Genomic DNA, 20,017 nt, shown 5'->3' with positions numbered 1-20,017 from the left:
TGTTTCCATAAATTTCATACTCTGTTAAAACATGTTCTATTTTGGAATCTTACTTTAGATTTTGAAATGGGACTTTTCACGTTGCTGGCTATACTTTGATCCCATTTTCCTTTGTTTTGGTGTATTTACTGGAGAAAACTGGTTACGATATTTCTATATGTACTTGTCTCCCCCCAGCCCCAGAACAAGCACCATATGTGAGTATTCCAGATATCCAAGGTCCCCTGGACACCCCAGTCTCTTTCACAAAGCTGCCTCCTCAGAGCCTGCTGTCCCGTCTTCTAGGAATGTACCCGTTTGAAAACCCACACTCAACTACCGCAACACATACACTGTTTCTTGCTGGTCATTCCTTTAATCTCAGTGGAAGATATCTCATAGAGAACTGTTGGTGATTGCTTAACTTGGTTGGGAGGAAAATAGATCAAGCAGGTGACAACCTGCATATTGGGGATTTTCCTATGCTGAAAATTGTTATTCTGTTGCAGCACTCCACCCTCCCTTCACAGCCCCAAAAAAGAGAAGTACGAGTGCTGCTGATGTTCAGGGTTTGAATATGTTTTGGTTTAAGATGTTCAGTGGAATTAGAGAGAATTTCATCCTGGGCAGTGCAGTCAGGCTGGAGGAGTATTTTGGTTTCATATTACTAAACCTTGTTTTCCCATCCCAGCTGCTTGTGTGCTATCTTGGGGCCACTGAGAACCTGGCTGGGCTCTGCGGGGTGGGAGTGTTGTCCCGGGGCTGAGTCCAGCCAGGGGTGAGGTCGTCTTGGTGCACATCTTGCACGTTGCATGAAGCTCAGAGCCCAGCTTGGCTCTTGTGAACTTCCCCTGTGGGGACACACCCTCCAACCAAAGTGAGGGTCCAGCGGCCACCAGGTTGTGACATGAGAGCCGTCGCTATTATTACTCATCACCTGCAGCAGCAGGAAGGGTGCCCAGACCACAGAAATCTTCTGTCTCTGGGCCCGTGCCTACTGCAGTTGGCAGAGAGCTCCTGAGCTCCTTCCCTAATGCGTGGTGGGAGAGCGCTTTCTTCAGCACTTTCTTCACAGGGTTTCCTGCAGTGGGAGCCTTCCTGATGCTCTTTACCCCCATACTTATTTCACTCCCAGAATCAAGGAGAACTGTTAAGCCATTCCTCAGTACGATGTGTCATGGCTGAAGAACCATTCATTCAAGACATTGGTGAAGAGGGTTCTTTCATTGCCTTTCTTCAACAACGGTATATTTGCTGTCCATTTGCTGAGCACCTGGGTGGTGCCAACATGAACCGATTTCCTTCTGTGCGCAAGCCCCCCATTTCTATTACCAGAGTGCAAATCCCAGCTAGCATGGTACATGTGAGTGCGCTGTATAAAGTCTGGAACCACAATTAGAAAGGAAAGCCTTTCTAAAGGTATTTTGTGTTGATATTCATTAACCTATTAGATTGCCGTTCTTTCATATCTAGGATGATCATAAAATTGTCTCATCCAAGCTGAGACACTTGTTATTAATCATTATTCTGGGACAATAGGGTAGGCCAGGATGGTCCCAGGCAAGCTGATGCCTAGAGTAATAACCCTGCACATATGAATCTTTTGAAGGATTGGGCATTTTTTTTTTTTGCACTGGGGTTGGCTGGGGCTAGGAGTTTGTGATGAATCCTTCCAGTATTTTTCTGAAAACCAGTGAACTATTTTGTAGGTTTCTGTGTCGTTAGAAACATGCAAACCTATCCACTAAAACCACTCCAGTTGATCTATTAAGTCATTCGTTAGGTCTTACCTGGACTCTCTTCGCTGTCACTCTCATGATCTGTCCACATCACTGGCCCTCTCTCCTATCACCTAGCTCTCCTGTGAGCCCAGCACTGATATAAAGTGGTTTCTAGTCTTCTTGGACTCTTAATTTAACTTGCTTCCCATGGGAATCTTCTAACTGTTTCCCCAAACCACCTTCTAGACATTCATTTCTTTGTTTAGGATTCTAAGAATAGGAAAGAGAGACATAAGCTAGATTCCATTCCTGTTTCAGTAAGATTATCTTTCCAACACAAGAAAGGAATACATCTAAAAAATTCTTTCAGCATTTTTTCCCGCTTTATTGAGAAAAAAAAGAGAAATACTCATGAGTACTTCAGGGCCTCGGTTGATAGTGTGACAAAAATAGTTCCAACTAAACTAAGTAATTCAAGGCTATTTGCTTTATCTTTGTACTCTTTCATGTGTTCCCGAGTCTTTTACAGATTGGGATGGTACACTTTGGTTTAAATTGCAAACTCTTGTATTTAACTTCCTCTGAATGATTCAGGACGGGGCTGTGGACCTGTTGACACTTGATGAGTATTGGTTTCTAGTGCAAATGATGACCTGTTGAAGGGCATCAGGCATATCTGAAGGTAGCTGTCCAACTAGGTCACGTTCCCATCAACACTGTATTGTGAATCTTTGGTAAGAAGAGTGATAACTTTTTGCAAAATGTAGTTTTTAAAAATAACCGTGAACTTCAGTGTCCCCAGTCAAAATAATAATTCATTTGGGGAACAATTTAGAGATTCTTTCGACAAATACAGAGAAATGGAAACCAATCATATGTGCCTCAAGCATTTGATATTGGAAGAAAATCAGCATCTACTAAGTAACTCTTGTGAAAACCTTATCCATTTTTTGCTTTTTTGCACTTTTCAATCTGCAGCATAAATTAGGCCACAGGAAAAGGATGGCGTACCTTCAAAGAGCCAGTTGGGTTGGCTGTGTTCTTTCTATTCGTGGAAAACAGCTGTGGGTGCCGGGTGTCGAAGTCAGGCTTTTGTTCCATGCGAAGGTAGGAAGGTTTGTTCTTGAGACCTATCACTCTTCTGTGGAGGAGGAGTTCACAGATGGTGAGCCGCTTTATCAACATCTCGGAGGCTTTTGAAATATGTTGATAATGACCTGGGAAAGAGGGCCGAGTGGGATGAGGGTGGGAGTAGGAAAGAAACATTCGGCCCACACAGTGTTCATAACTTCTCTTGTTTTTGTATCTGTGGCAACTGCAGATTAAATGAATTAGGTTATTCTTTTCCATTGCCTTCTACCAAATAGAAGTACTTATTTAAGCCTTGCAGATTTTTTTCCTGCTGAGTGAAGCCTGAACTGAGCCCATGAAAGGTGATCTCTTCAAAGCAAGGGCTCCTGTTTCCCTCCTTCCATCCTGCTATCTCATTCAAGTCAAATTCCTGCCATGGCATTTATCCTGAGCTTTGTCACACAGGATTACTGTGATGGTCCTTACTATGAATGAAGTGTTAAGGTGTTTTCTTTAGCTCGAGATAAAAACCAGTTTTAGGAATGAATTCTCTTTTGCTGTGAAAAACATGCTCTAAGGGAACAAACCTCGCCTCATTTCCATTTTTACATTGAGCAAATGGTTGGGAAGTTCCTTTAATACTGTCTGTCTTGACTCATTGTCTCACTTTTTTTTTTCCTGATTCTCTTGCGCGGGACCTTTTTCATCCCCACAGCTTCCGTATCGTCTGTATGCAGCTGATTCTCAAATGGGTATTTCTGCAAATTCCAGTTCTGCTTATATACTATTTCCTGATGACCCTTTCTATGTGGACTTCCTGTTGGCAGTTCAAATTAAACACATAATCAAAATATTTAATCCAAGACTAAACTCATCGTCATCCCTCCAAAACCTTTCTTGGACTCAACAGTTTCTCTTCCTGCTCTCATCACTATTCCGATGACCCAGGCTCAAAACCTAGGGTGCATTCTTCCAGCTTCTGCTCAGGTTTTTGAGCCCAGCATCCTTCACTGCCCTCCATTCCTCCCTCACTGGTCTTGCTGCCACCACCTTCTTAACTCTTCCCTAGGGGAATTCATTCACCTGCTCCAGTTTCTCCGCACTCCAGTTTATCTTATACTTTGTGATGATTTAATTAAAATTCTTCCCTGATTGTTTTTCTTTTTGAGGTGGAGTCTCGCTCTGTCACCCAGCTGGAGTACAGTGGGACCATCTTGGCTCACTGCAACCTCCGCCTCCCAGGCTCAAGTGATTCTCCTGCCTCAGCCTTTCAAGTAGCTAGGATTACAGGCATGCACCACCATGCCTGGCTAATTTTTGTATTTTTAGTAGAGGCGGGGTTTCACCATGTTGGCCAGGCTGGTCTTGAACTCCTGACCTCAAGTGATCCACCTGCCTTGGCCTCCTCGAGGGCTGGGGTTATAGGCATGAGCCACCCTTTTTTTTTTTTTTTTTTAAGGCTCCTCTTCTCCTAGGTAAGTCTTCATTTTCCTTTATCCAGCTGTTCAAATTCCTCTCTCCATCTTTCATTTCAACCTATGTGACATTTTCTTCATCATTCCCTGCTACTCCTTAGCAAGATTGCTATGCTCTGAACCCGCCCTGCCTTCTCTGTTCCGGGGATCTTTTTCCTGCTGTTTTTACATCCCAGAGTATTCTCTTCCCATCAGAATTCTCCATCCCTTAAGGCCCAGATCTGGTCTCACCTTCAGGATGAAAGTATCCCTGTTGGGAGTGACCCCGCTGATTTCTAAATCTTTACCACCTTTTCAGCCTTTTTTTTTTTGTGCCATTTTTCCAGGCCTTGTCACATGCTCTTTGATATTACTTTGATATACAAATGTTTGCTATACTTTTCCTTCTTCCTCTTCCAGGTTATAAACATGCTGAAGCCCGGGGCTGTTTTCTAAGTTGTTACTTTAGGCTTGTGTATATCCACCACCATGCCTTAAAAAAAGGCCTCACATTAGTAAGAGCTCAGTAACATTTGCTGAATGGATGAATGAAGTATGGTGGCTTTGATCTCTTACTTTACTTGTTCACTTCTCTCCTAGCTTCATTCATTCATTCAACAATTACATATTGAGAGCCTATTATGTGCCAGGCACTGTGCTACGCATGTAGGTTTATCAGCAAGCAAAACAAGATCCCTGCCTAAATGTGCCAGCATTCTAGATTCTTCCTTAGACTCACCATCTTTGCATTCACTTTACTCAGCTCTTGAAGAAACAGTAGACAGTTATTTTAAATACTATTAGCTTTATATTTATGTTGTTCTTCTGTGATTAAACTTTGCTGCCAAGAACATTATGCTTTCTTGGTAGCTTGCAACTTGAGGTTCTGATTCTTAAAATTGGTTGCATATCCCAATGGCTGTGATGGTGTTGAAAACTCTACTTCTTTTCTCCCCTTGACTGCTAAACCAAATCATTTTCCAAGTTGCTCTGAAATATGGACAAAAGACTCCTTGATTTCAGCCCTATGTGCAGCATGGAAACTTTCACTAGGCTGTGCCTACTGACTAATAGCAAGTCAATGCCCATCTTCCCTTGGTTGCTTGCTAAATATTCTAAAACGAAAACAAAACAGCAGTGAATTATAGCCTAGCATCAGTAAGAATGGAAAACAACTGCTTTTCAAAGCTTGATTCATATTGTTTTTAATAAGGAAGGAAAAGCTTTGTTATATAAACACATGAAAATATGGTAGTGTTTGTGGCAAGTATGTTAATGGAGAATGTGCCTAAAATCTTTGCTGGGTCAGTGTCATTCCCTCTTTGTGATGCTGAAGGAAAGTCACAAAACAAAAACAACTCAGAAGAAGCTAATGTGTCATCTTCATGTAGGGATCTGTATTCAAAGTTCTTTTTCATTGTAGCTGTAATGAAACAGTATTTGTGGAAAGATATTGCACTCAATGCCAAAACCCAACAATTTTGTTTTCAAATTCCTAAAAACTAAAAAAAGAAATCTTGGTGACATAAATGTTCCAAAATCAAAATGTCCAAAATGAACTCATCAACTTCCTCCTCTAGTCTGCTCATCTATGTCTGTTCTGTCTGCTTAATGATATCACTGTCCACCCAGACAGAGCCCCAAACTCTTAAATCATTTTCAACTTGGTTTTCTCATCTGTGAGATAGAGCTTTCCTGGATCATCTCTTAAGATTCTTTCCAGCCCTGAAAGTCTGCATATCTGAGTTCTTCACTCATACTCCCCACATATCTGAATCCTGCTTCTAAAAATCTCTCTTCCCTAGATCTCTGGTTTTTAGGTTTTTAAAATTATTTTATTATTATTTTTATCCTGCTGCTGCTGCTGCTCTAATTCAACCTCTCATTCCTTCTTGCATATGCTGTAACCTCCTAGCCAGTCTTCCTGTCGTTTCAAAAATTATTCTTAAGTTTACCTACAGTAAAATTCATCATTTTTGTGTAGCTTTGTGGGTTTTGATAAATGAACAGAGAGGTAACGACTACTCTAATCAGGATACAGAACAGGTCAATCACCCCCCAAACATATTTCATGATGAGAGTTTGTACTCAAACTGCCTGCCACCCCCTAACCCTTAGCCCTGGCAACTGCTTTTCTCTTCTATATCCCTAGAGTTTTGTATTTTCCAAAATGTCATAGATTGGTATCCTTCTCTTTCAGCACCTGTTCCCAGCCCATCCATCCTCTTCATCAATGCCATTTATCTTCCTAAAACATCTCTGTTGAGCACCTTGAGAAACACTTAGTTTCTCTGAGCTTCAGTTTCCTTGTTAGAATGTGACCCAGCCAGAGTATAAAATAAGGAGCATACAGAATTCTAATACTTTCTAAGGAGGTTGGTTCCTGAGGAGGACCCTTCATCTTGCTAACTGGGGCAACTGATGGGCAGACCAGAGAAGCAGGAAGTCACTCTGAGTAAGAAATGGTGGCCTAGAGCTCTTGTGAGAAAAGGGATCCAAGAAGGAGGTAGTAGAGAGAGAAGTGAGAGACGGAGAAAAGAGAACAACTGCCACAAGAAGCAAAACGCTGGAGAGGGACAGATGTCTACAGAAGATGTTTTGGGACAGTTTTGCTGTTGAATGAGTGCCAGTATCCTTCCATAGTGGCCTCGGGAGACCTGTAGTTCAGACCCATGTTGTAGGAGGTGTCTTTTGAATGGGTCTTATTTTGAGGAGGGACCCAGGAGACCCAGATCCGCAATGGGGATAATGACATCTGCTCCATGCAGTCGTCATGTGGGGATCATGGGGTAGCAAGATAGGACCCTGCCTGGCAGAGATTGGGCACCAAGGACTCCCTTCCCACCATCCTGTGCCATCTCTGCCTTCTCTCCTTACTTCTTGCCTCTCACCTGGAAACTGCCCCAAACCAAATCCTCCTACCTCCCCTTCAATGACCTTCAGGATGCCAGCCCTGAAGGTTGGCTCAGAGGTCATTGTATACCAAGCTACAGAGTTTGGTGTACAGCTGACCTTCAGGGCTGGCACCAGCCCACTTTCCAGTCTACCTCCCATTAAAGTTCTCTGTCCTCCTTACTTTCTGCTCCCAATCCTAGCCCCTACTCCTGCCCTAATCTTATGTCCCAGCTACATTCAACTTCTTTATTGAACCCTCCTGCCTCCCCTTCAATGAAAATTAACCTATCCTTTGTCTACATTCATTTCATGTTTATTCATTTTGTGTCTACATCCATTTTCTGTGTATATATACAATAGGTTTTGTATCATAATTATTCATGTCTGTTTGGACACCCCTGCCCCCAACTGTGTAAAAGGTGCTCAATTCATATTTGGTTAAATGAAATGAATTCCTAAATAATCACAGCAAGTTTGAACCTAGTGAAGGAAGTGTTAAGGCATTTCTTTTACATTATGCTCTCATTTTAACGTACAAGTAGCATGCCAGCTATGGGGCAGGTTTTACTCTTCCAGATTTCCTGTGGTTGTCAATGCATCAGGCAGCCTGTTTCCAAACAGCTGCCACATGACCAAAGCTCCTCAAGTGACCCTTTTATGTGTATAAGAGCAGGACGTAGTTCAGATATACCCAGGAGAAGTAAGGGCATTGAAAACCTCCCAGGCTGCTGTTGCAGAAAGGACAGGGAGAATGCCACCACCTGGAGGTGGGAAACTGGACGTTGCTATACCTGCCCCTCCATCACCATCACATAGTTTGTGTGCTGTCAAATTTAAGTTGCCAACACAAGCCATGGACCACAAAGACATGCTTGCTAAATCAAGTTGAGTGAGATGCACTTCTAGTACTTTCCAAACCCATGCTGAGATGCAGAGCCCCCAGCCCCATGCAGACACATTTGCCCTGCATGGAAACGGTGCACCCTCTCCCCCTACACACTCAGAGATGAGAGGAGATGAGCCTGTTTGTGAAACCAAACTCAGGATTCTGTTTTTGTGTAAGAGCCGTACCACATGGCTGACATATGTTCAGTCCATGGCTGGCACAAGCCTCCTGAACACATCCCCCATCCAGTACCTCCCCGGCAGTGACCCATCTCATATTTGCATATGTTCCCCTGTCACAAGATTGTGGGGAGGATGCAGTTTGCAGCTGCCTCCTTACCTAGCTACAGCTCCAACTAAGGGCGTGCATTCTTGGGGAGATGTTGGGAGCATCACAAGGGCCCCTTCCGTTCCCAGAACTCAGTTTCAGAGGTCAGCCAGAAAGAGAATTCCAGAGGTCAGCCAGAGAGAGAAGGTGGCAAGGACAGAGCCCCTACTGACATTTTTCTTCCCACCCATCCCATCTCCAGGGCAATGGTCTTCAGCAGGGAACAACGGGCCCTCATTCCCTGCCAGGGGAGCTGAGTACACACAAACTGCTGGATGGGCGAGAAGTTCCCCCAGTGATCTTTATTTTTCCATTTAGAAAGAATCCTTATTCCAGCCCCTTCTCTCCAGCTGCTGCGTGTGAGCCTGTCTCTGTCTCTTGGGTGGTGCAGCTGCAGGTGAGCCAGCTGTGGGCGGCCCTGAAGGACAGCGAGGTAGGGAGCCTGGTTGTGAGGTCTCTGCTCCCTGGGGATGCTCTGCGGCCTTTTGCCAGCAGCAAGTCTGAAACCTTCCATGCCTGACTCCCCCTTTCCATTTTTTTCCTGGCGTCTGCCCTTGCTGGAGTGGAGCATGGTGGGAGCCAGCCCCTGGAGCCTTCCAGGATTCTCACAGTCTGTAGCCAGAGCTGTGTAGGCCTGACCTGGGCCCAGCGGGAGGAGGATTTTGAATAAAAACCAGTGGTTCCTCTCCGTCCAAACCCCCCACCCCTGGAATACATTGCAACCAAATATTTACTCAAGGTTCCCCCTTGCCATTTAAAAATAAGATGCTTCACCTACTAGCCTGGCGGTGTTCTCTGCTCTGAAATTTTATGCTCTTGAGTCATACATTTGAAGGTAGCTTTTTTTGGATTTAAAATTTCAAACTAATGAAGTTGTTTAAAGTACCCTGTCGAGTGCTGGGAGCTGCTTAAGCATTGCCACATAAGCACTGCAGAGGCTGGGTCTGGCGCATACATGCCAGGCAAAGCCTGCCTTGTTTCAAATAACCCCAGGAAGAGTCTCTCTACCTTTGGTGCAATTCAGATCTTAGGAATAGGACTTCTGGGGTCCCCTGTTTGGGGACTGTGCTTAGCACACACACTTGGGTCCTTGCATGAAAGCCTGCAAAAGTATACGTGACTTCCTCTCTTTTCTCCTCAACCACTGCACCCCTATTTTGGGGGATTCTTAGACTTCTTAGTGGGGAGGCAGAGGTGGTTGATGATGCGCTCCCAGTCAGTCCTGTCTACCTTCTTCTACCTCAAAGGGCTTCCATTAACATCATCCAGGCAGTGGTTATAAATCCTGCCACCCAGGCCACATCTCAGACCAATTTAATAAAAATATCTGGGCTGGAGAGGGGAACCCAGGAATTAGTATTTTTTAAAGCTCCTCAGAAGTGCCCCCAGGCCAAGGCTGCCAGCACCATATTCATTCGTCAGCGCGCTCAGGGACACACTGGTACCCTGTGTGCTGACCTGCTGCTGTTAGAGTGACAAAAGCCGGATTTTGATTGTCCAGAAAAGTAAGGGCTCTTTGCTGTCGCTGTGGAGTCTCCAGTCAGATTTTCCATTGGAATAGGAAACAAACGCCAAGTTTATTTTAAAAGTGCTCTTGATCTACCTAATACTAGGAAGCAGGAAGAATCCTCGGGGAGCAGTTGAGTCTCACATTTGAATGTGTCTTTGCTTCCTCTGAACCAAACTTCATGGTTTCATCCATTACCAAAGAGGCCCTGGTGACTTAGGAGGGATAGAATTGAACTGAAAATTCCGGGGTCGCTGGAAAAGTGATTTAACCAGTTTTTCACCACATAGGGAAAGTTATTTGGTGAGATAACAGACCTCGAGGCCCTGCACTCTTCTGCGTGTGGTTCTGGGTTGGGATGCGGTTCTCATGAGCAGAAGATCATTCCTGGCTGATTTTGTTCAGTGATTATTTGTTTAAAACTTTAAAAAGAAGAAGAGCAGATACAGTACATTTGTACTCAGCTAGCCACGCAAGCATCTTTAGGCTAAGAATAATAAACAACTAAATTAGTGGTTTGTTTTATTACCAAACTGGTAGAGTTTCACAGGCAGGAAAAGACGGTACCTCCCAGGCTGGAGAAGGTTAAGTATTTTTGTCAAGGAAGATTAAAAACCCTAAAAGCTTTTGGTTGAATTTTACTGAAATCAGAACGTGAATCCATTTGAGAGCTAGCAACCAAAGACCCGTAGAGGTGACATGGAATGTTTTTAATTCTGAGAGATGGGCGTTTCAGAACTCGGAAAATGACATTTGTTTTGATATTTGGTATTTTTGTTGCTGTACTTACTGCCTTTAGTTCTTAGTGGAAGTAGTTTGCTGCTCCTAATTACCCAAAAGGCAAGAAAAAAATAACTAGAAATTTTTCAAAAGAGGGGAAATATGTCTTGAAAGTTTCATTAATTGCAAAATGAAATTAAATGGAGCATTCAGTAGAAGTACTTCTCAGAACCAATGGAGAATTTCTCAGAAAGAAGCCCATTAAAGCTGGATTCTCTAAAGCAGTGGAAATCCCAGGAACAAAAGCCAAATGCCTGGGAATTGAGTTTCAGAAGAATTTTTGAATTGGTACAAATCAGTAATTTACAAAATGGAATGGAATCACTGAATGTTCTAAAATCTGTTCAGCTAAAATGGGATAATAAATTTAGCTTACATGGACCCTGCACATTCAACTTGTGCTATTATGATATATATATCTATATATATTTACTGCTATTTATTAAGCATTTTCTGTGAACCAGGGCCTGTATTTTGACATACATGATCTTACTTTGTCTAATTACAAAGATTCAGTGCCTTTCACAGAAGTCATTAGTAGATTTTGGGAGGGTCGTGTTGATGACTTTTTGGTGTTTTGAGTAAGTAAAATGTGTAATGGCATTTGAGATATTGAATGCTTGTTAAAGCTGACCTTGAAAATGAGATTTTCATTCCATTGCCATGCTTTACAAATCAAACTGCCATTTAGGAGGGAAAAAAGACAAATAAATGAAGTCAACTTTCTTTATTTCTTAAACCATGGGTTAAACTGGGTATTTGGACAGATCGTTTTCAAGGCCACTATAGGATACTGCAGGCAAGTATTTTGAAACTTGAAAGCATTTCTGATAAACTTCCAGGGAAAATTCTGATCTTTTGGTCCATGAGAGAAATAACTGCTAGTTACAACTCTGGATTGGAATCGCAGTTTAAAGATAATCAGAACTGCAGCTTAAACATCATCAAAGAGTGACCTGTAGCTTAGCTTTCTTAATTACATGTGTCAAGAACTTGTGATAACAGACCTAATTGAAATGACTTATTGAGTCAGGTAACATTTATGCCCTTTTAATTAACTATAATTTTTAATTTACCTGATCAGCATTAAGCTCACTTTAGCCGACAAAAGGCTATGGGCTACAGTCAAATTGCAAATAGAATACTTAGTAAATGTGATAGTATTAGCTCCTACTATGGACTAATATTAGCTTGGTCTTGACCAGCAGAAATCCTTGTGCATATTTATGTTGAAAGATGAAATAACTTAGTGAAATTGTTAATGAAGTATTGGATAAGCTAATTTAAAAATAACAAACCCAGCTACCAGCAACAACACAAATAAACAAACCGTCAGCCTAAGGTGGACATGTTGGCTTCTCTCTGTTCTTAACATGTTAAAATTAAAATTAACTTCTCTGGTGTGTGGAGATGTCTTACAATAACAGTTGCTACTATTTCTTTTCTTTTTCTCCTTCTTTCCTCTCTCTTTTTCTGTCTTTCTTTCTCTTCTTTCTTTCTTTCTTTCTTTTCTTTCTTTCTTTCTGAGACAAGGTCTCAATTTGCCACTCAGAGTGAAGTGAGTGGCATGAACATGGCTCACTGCAGCCTTAACCTTCTGGGCTCAAGGACTCCTCCTGCCTCAGCCCTGCAAGTAGCTGAGACTACAGGCACGTGCCACCATGCCCAACTAATTTTTGTATTTTTTTGTAGAGACAGGGGTCTCACTGTGTTACCCAGGCTGGTCTCAAACTCCTGAGCTCAATTGATCCACCTGTCTCAGCCTCCCAAAGTGCTGGGATTACAGGTGTGAGCCATCACGCTTGGCCTATTATTAGTATTTTTTAATAATTTTTTAAAATTGTGGTAAAATGTATGTAACATAAAATTTATCATTTTAACCGTTTTTCAGTGTACAGCTTAGTGGCATGAAGTTTCTTCACAATGTCATGCATCCATCACCACCATTTATCACCAGATTATTTTTTTCTTCTCAAACAGAAACTCAGGATCTGTTCAACAGTAATGCCTGTTCCCCCACGCCTGCAGCCCTGGCAACCACCATACTACTGTCTGCCTCTATGAACTTGACTACTCTAGGTACCTCGCATAAGTGGACTCACACTTGTGACTGGCTTGTTACACTAAGCATGATGTCTTCAAGGTTCATCCATGTTTTGGCCTGTGTCACAGCTTCCTTCATTTTGAAGGCTGAATGATATTCCATTGAATGGATCTACTACGTATTATTTCTCCATTCATTTATTGATGGATACTTGAGCTGCTTCCCCTTTTGGACTAATGTGAATAATGCTGCTATGAACGGCATATACACATATCTGTTTGAGTGCCTGCTTTCAATTCTTCTGAAATTCCACTTCCAGAAGTGGCATTTCTGGATCCTATTGTAATTCTATTTTTAATTTTTTGAGGAACCATCATACTGTTTTCCATAGAAGCTGCACCATTTTACATTTCTACCAGCAGTGTACAAGGGTTCCAGCTGCTCTAATTCCTGACCAATATTTCTTATTTTCTGGTTTTTCAAGATGGCCCTCTTCATGGGTGTGAAGTGGTTAACTTATTGTGGTTTTGATTTGGATCTTCCTAGTGATTAATGATGTTGAGCATCTTTCTTATGTGCGTATTGGCCATTCATTTATCTTGTTTTTAGAGAAATGTCTGTTCAAGTTCTTTGTTGATTTTTTAAAATCAGGTTGTTTTGTTGTTATTGAGTTGTAGGCATTCTTTACATATTCTGGATGTTAATCCATTATCAGATATACAATTTGCAATGCTACCATTTCTTGAGGCTTACAGTATGCCAGATGTTCTACTAGGTGCTTTATATATAGGATCTTAATTCATTTTATAACCCTGAGAAATAGATATTATCACCTTCATCTAATAGATACGGAAACTGAGGCTTTGAAAGTTTAAATAACTCATTCAAGATCATACAATTAGTCAGTGGCAGGGGTAGGATTGGATCACAGGTATGTCTCACTCCAAAGCCTATGATCTCATGCAGTTTGGTATGGATACTCTTCTTTTTGATTTATGATTTTCCTTCATTTAAAAAATCTTTTATTTAGAAGTATAATAAATACACCAAAATGTAAATAAAATATAAATGTATATCCCACTGGGCTATTTTAAAGTAAACACCTTGTAGCCATCATGCAGGTAAAAGAAACAGGGCATTGCCAGCCCCCATAAGGCCATGTCCCCTGACAATCATAGCCCTGTATCTTCCACCAAAGGTAGAAATTATGTTAAGTTTTATGGTAGCCAATTCCTTACTTTCCTTACACATTTACCACCTAAGTATGTCACCCTAAATGATATAAATTAGTTGTGCTTGTTATTTAACTTCATGTAGATGAAATTGTAGTGTATGTAGTTTGTGTTTTGGGCTTCATTTGCTCATAGTTACGTTTGTGAGATTTCATGGAGCTAAAGTTTGTTCATTTTCCTTGTTGTATTTTATTGTAAAAGTTCACCCACTGTATTTATTCATCCTGTTGTTTTCGTTATCATATATAATGCTGCTGTAAACATTATTGTACCTGTTCTTTGGTGCCTTGTGCATATATTTCTATTGGGAACACACCAAGTAGTGAAATTGTTGTAGATGTAATGCCATGTATGAGAGTTCCTGTTGTTTTGTATACTCTCCAAACTTAGAACTGTCAGTCTCTTTAATTTTAGCCATTCTGGCATGTTCACAGGAGTATCACATTGTGGGTTTAATTTGCATTTCCCTGATTACTTATTACTAATAATCTTTTCATATGCTTATTTTCTTTTAGAACGTGCCTATGCAAGTCTCTTGTCCATTTTTCAACTGTTTTCTATTTCTTATGAATTTGTAGGAGTTCTTTGAAGCTTCTGGCTATGCATCCTTCATTAATTTTGTGTGTTGCAAATATATTCTTCCATTTTATGACTTGTCTTTTTAGTCTCAAAACAGAATCTTTTGATGAAAAGAATTTCTTAATTTTGATGTAACCTCATTTATCACTCTTTTCCTTCATGGTTGGCACTTGTTGTGTCTTGTTTGACAATGTTGCCTATCCCAAAGTCATGAAGATTTTCTCTTATGTTAACTTCTAAAAGTTGTATCGTTTGTCTTTTATATTTATATCTACATAATGCACCTGGAATTGAGTTATATGAATGCTGTGAATTTGGGAGGGGCGTGTTTCCTTTTTTTCCCACATGGATATCCAATCAACTCAGCCACATTTACTGGGGGAAGACATCTTTTTTTCTAATACGCTGTAGTGTTAGGTTTTTCAAAACTTAGGTGTCCTTATATGTGTGGGTCTGTTTATGAATCTGTCTATTCTTTTCCACTGGTCTGTTTTCCTACACTTGTGCCAATGCCACACTGTCTTACTTATAGCTCTATAAGTCTTGGTATTGTTAAGGAAAAATATTTGTAACATTTGTTAAAAATGGCAGAGAAGACTTTATTCAAGGAGGGGAACATTGTGATAGGTAGAGGGACTGCTGCAGCGAGGTCTTGCTGTGGTGAGGAGAGAGATTGGGCTGGAGTCCAACTTCTACAAGGACAAGAGGGGATTTATAGTCAAGCAGCAGGGTGGGGTCAGTGGATGGAAGAGGAAACGTCAGAGACAGGGGTATTCTTGCTAGACCAACTCAACAGAATTCTTGCTGAAGGCAGGCCAGGGTGATAAGATATCAAGAGTTAGGCATGAGGACAGATACCAAGGGTGGAGAATTTTCACTAAAACTAGTAGGATTCTTGCTTAAACTGGATTCTACAAGACAGAAAAGGAAGCCCAAGGTCAGGGTCTAGTGGAAGAGAAGGCTCCGGGGAGCCCGACCTGAGTTTGATCTAGGAGAGTCATTGTCAATATCCTGTAGAATATGACCTTCACCTCATTTTCTTTTCCTCAAGTGTATCTGGACTGTATTTGGCCTTTTGGGCTTCCAGGTGACTTTTAGAGTAAGTTTATCAAGATCTACAAAAATAGCTACTGAGATTTTGATTTGAATAGTATTTCTTCCTGATAATTTCTGAGTAAAATTCATTTTAAGGAAGTAGGAGGGGCAGTGGCCTGATGAAAAGCAAAAATGAAGAAAAGAATAAGGAAAGGCACAGTTTTGCCATCACCAGCCAGTGTTTAGTGATCTTAAAATAGCTGCTTTTGTTTTTGAGCATCATTTGTTGGGTATGGAGTTACAGAAGTTGGGTTGAGGGACAGTGGCTTCTAGAATCAAATATTGGCCTCCATAGAGTGTTTCTGTACAGTGAGTTGGGAGGATGGGCAGGGGCCACTGAGGACTGTGGCGTGTCCCCACATTAGAGTGTATCTTACACAGAGCCTGTCCTGAAAATATAGTTATTTTTAAAAAGTGTTTCCCCCTCCTTTTCATTGGCCATTTTCTCTTTTACTACTCTTTACCTAGCAAAGGGTGGGCATGAGAAACCTGGTCAGTGGAAGAGAAAGCCATTTTGCAACAGTGGTTATAGGGGTGGGAGAGTAAAATTTCCTGGTTCCTGGGGAAGCTAAGCCCATTGGTAGGACCAGACTTTTGTATGTGTGTTTCTTCCTTTAGTCATCTACTAAGGTTAACAAATACCTTAAAAAAAAAAAAAAAGGACATGATCTCCCTCTGTCACCCAGGCAAGTGATCCTCCTGCCTCAGCCTCCCAAGGCACTGGGATTACAGTCATGAGACCCTGCACTGGCTCATTAACAATTTTTTTTTTTTTTATAGAGACAGGGTCTCGCCAGGCTGGTCTCAAATGCCTAACCTTGAGTGATTTTCCTTCCTTGGTCTCCCAAAGCATTGGGATTACAGACATGAGCCGCCACACCCGGCCAAGAAGTGCCTTTTATGTCTCAGGCACTGTTCTTGGTGCTGGGGAACAAGATAGACAAAATCCTCACTCTCATAGAGCTTAATTCTAGTACTAGAGACAGTCGAGAAATGATTAAATAGAAGATGTAATGTTGAGCTCTGATAAATTCTATAGGAAGAAAAAGGAGAGTCAGGGACAGAGGAAGGGAAGTGACGAAGGAGCCCTGTGGATCTCTGAGAGAAGAGTCTCCCAGACAGGGGGCAGGTGGAGGGTCCAGGACAAAGGCTGGGCATGGCGACAGGGGAGAAAGAGGTATTGCAGTGGGAGGGAGGGAAAGTGGCGGGAAATGAGATGGAGGAAAGCAGCCCTGGCCAGACCCAAAACCTCACTTCTTATGATAGATATTTAGTAACACCCTTTTCACTCTTCAATGATGAAATTTGTAGAAAATATAACCTATCTACCCACATCATTACAAACCACCCATACAATGCCTTAACTGTAATAGAAAGGAAGTACAAAAGGGGAGAAATGTATCATGAACTAAGAAGTATTTCATGACTACACTGGAAGACATAATGGTGTGGTCATATGTTTTCCACCCACTTGTAGGATCACTGCAAACGTGGCAGCTATAAATCCAGACGGCTGCAGATGTGTTATATTGGCCACTCAGATGACATAATCGGTGTTGACTTTAGTGATGTGATATTTCTGAAATGGTGAATACGTGTTAGTAAAGTTCTAAACAAAACAAAGTACATCATTCCCTATTGAAATCCAGCATTTATGAAAATCATGGAGGAAACCCTTGTGTTGACAGGTAAAATGGCCTAGGCTTTTCAGCCCTTCCAGGGGAGGCTGGAAAGTCCTGGGGGACATAGAACATTTGTGGCTTGTGCTAGACCATCCCATGTACTGCAGGTTGTCCAGCCTGTCTGGCCCCACCCCTTAAATGCCACTAATGACTCCCAATTGTCCTGTGACTACCAGAACAGCCCCCATGGATTTCCAGAATGCTTTTTCAAGCATTTTGGGTTTTGTTTGCACGTAATGAGAAGCCAGCAGACAGTTTGGATCAGGGAAGTGAAGTGATCCAACCTACATTTTAAAGGGATCTGCCATTCATAAAAATAATGAAGGGGAGGCTGAGGTTTCTGTGTCACTTAGCAAGGACTCGGCCCCCAAGAGTGAGCTGCAGAGGTACCAGGCTGACCTCTGTCTGTCTCAAGCTTAGACTCACCCAGAAGTCTGTCTTTCTACCCCAGAGCCACCTAGACCATCCATCAGAGGCCTCCCTCTAATGAGGAGTAGAGTGGGGGCACCCCATGGTCTCCTTTGTGCCCTAAACCCTTTACAATAACAGGTGTTGGCTGTCACCTCAAGCAGGTTTCAACCATCACTCCCTTCCCACCATACACACACTCCCAGCTCATTTTGATTCCCTTTCCTGCAATAAATAACAGATTCTTGCAAAGTGGTTAGAAGAAGTTAGTAAGTTAAGCCTCACACTAGGGTTATTTTGCCAGGAGACCTTCCTTTCCTAGGTAACCCCCTCCACCACGTGGGCACCCCAGTGGGATCTGCTGCAGTCTGCGCCAGGGTTTGCTTAGCCTGCAAGGGTTGGCCATGGCAGATGCCTTTCCTGTAACTGGAATCCCCCATGCCTGGCCTTCCAGACAGTAGAGAGATAATTGGATAAACCCTAAACTGGAAATTACAAACAATAACTACTCTGTTAGTTTACATATGAAACTACTTAAGCAAGTCCTTTTTATTTTTATTTTTCGACAATATGAAGCTCATTATTCGTGACACTCGGGGCACTCTCAAAATGTGCTCAAGAAAAGGGTCACGGCTGTGTAGTATTTAGCACCAGAATGGAAACACCCATTCCAAGTTCTCTTCCATCCTTTGGCCACTGAGAGGTTTGGTTTAGTGGTCCCGGGGAGGACAGGAAGGGGAGAGCCACTTTAACTTGCTGTTGTTGAGTGAAGGTGGGGCAGGAGTGAAAGGCATTGTTGTTGCTGAGTGTGTTTTCATGAAATCTAACCTTATTTAACATGATCTCCAGTAACTCACTGGTCTTCAAGTCACATAAACCTTGATCGAAAATTATTTCCCTTTTTTTTTTTTTTTTTTTTTTTGAGACAGGGTCTGACTCTGTCACCCAGGCTGGAGTGGTGCAGTGGCATGACTGGCTCCCTGCAGCCTCAAGCGATCCTCCTGCCTCAGCCTCCCAAAGTACAGGGATTACAGACATGAGCCACTGCACCTGGCCTCGATTTTTTTTTATATAAAAGGATATTAGAGCAAAAGAGTGAATATGTATACCATAGTGGTCAAATAAATACTTCTGCAGAGGCCACACACAAAACTGTGAAGGCAGAATCTATTTCTGTCCTTAGATGTGTTGGTCAATAGGTGTTTGGGCCCGTGAATGTAGGACCCAAATGTAATAGCAGCACTATATACTCTACAGTGTGTGCATAGCTGGATTCAGAATTTTTGGTTTTAAAAATTAAGCTTTTATTTATATTTACCCATCAGGTCACCGAATACTTGGACTCAACCAAATGCTTGAAAGCTTCTTCATTTGGGGGAAGGTGGGTTTGGAGGCAGAAATCCCTGCAGACTCCACACCCAGGGTTTTACTAGGTCCTCCACGGCAGGTGGAAGGAAAGCTTGTTGCCCTGCAGTTCCATTTGCTTCAAAAACAAGGGTGGGAAGGGTTCACCGATTGATCTTTGTGCATATCCAGTGTGGGAAAAGTGTTATTTAGAGTATCATTATAAAATCGGCTGCACATGGTGGCTCATGCCTGTAATCCCAGCACTTTGGGAGTCCAAGATGGGCAGATCACTTGAAGTCAGGAGTTTGAGACCAGCCTGGCCAACATGGTGAAACCCTGTCTCTACTAAAAATACAAAAATTACCCGGGCATGGTAGCGGGCACCTGTAATCCCCACTACTCGGGAGGCTGAGGCACAGGAGAATCACTTGAACCCAAGAGGAGGAGGTTGCAGTGAGCCAAGATTGCACCACTACATTCCAGCCTGGGTGACAGAGCAAGACTCCATCTCAAAAAAAAAAAACAAAAAACAAAACAAAACAAAAAAACAGAATATCTTTATAAAAGCTTGACTCCCATGGTAGATGGACCTAATTAAGGTTTACCAGCAAGTCCCAGAAATTAGCATAGCATAGGAAATTACCGTAGAGGCATGTAGGAGTCATCCAGATTTGGCCAACTCAGAGGATAGAGAGAAAAAATATCTTTCCCTCCTTCCTAATCTCAAGGGAGATGGAAAACAAGAAGATTTAGAGCCTCAAGAATGAGGATTGAGGAAGTACAATGTAAAAATGGCTCCCTGGGTCCCTTCTTGGAAAAAAATGTCCAGAGAGTTTCCAAAAGTGGTTTTCCCCTCCTTTTTGGGGAATATGTGTTTTTATTCCTTTGTGAAGAATATCATCTTAGTAGTCTTATTTCATTTGTCTATTTCCCTCTTTAATATTAATTTGATCTGAGATGCTTGTAAAGACCAAGCAACAAAAAGATCTCATGCCACCTTCATTTGCCAC

General features: G+C 42.0%; 1 protein-coding gene across 4 annotated transcripts in view; it reads left to right on the top strand.

Annotated features, from left to right (window-relative positions):
• Window positions 1-20,017, top strand: part of BCL2 (BCL2 apoptosis regulator) — a 199,522-nt gene that overhangs the window by 26,337 nt on the left and 153,168 nt on the right. The window contains exon 3 of one of the 4 annotated variants that reach the window (XM_063795814.1): window positions 12,601-16,209. The exons of the other annotated variants lie outside the window; for them this stretch is intronic. Within the exon in view, the coding sequence (XP_063651884.1) occupies window positions 12,601-12,684 (84 nt within the window). The 3' untranslated portion in view covers window positions 12,685-16,209. Of the gene's footprint in view, window positions 1-12,600; window positions 16,210-20,017 lie in introns of those variants that run through there. 4 annotated transcript variants of the gene reach the window in all.

Source organism: Pan troglodytes, chromosome 17, assembly GCF_028858775.2.
Source record: "Pan troglodytes isolate AG18354 chromosome 17, NHGRI_mPanTro3-v2.0_pri, whole genome shotgun sequence".
Lineage (NCBI taxonomy): Eukaryota > Metazoa > Chordata > Mammalia > Primates > Hominidae > Pan > Pan troglodytes.
Note: the sequence above shows the minus strand (reverse complement) of the source record. Positions and strands in the feature narration are given on the sequence as shown.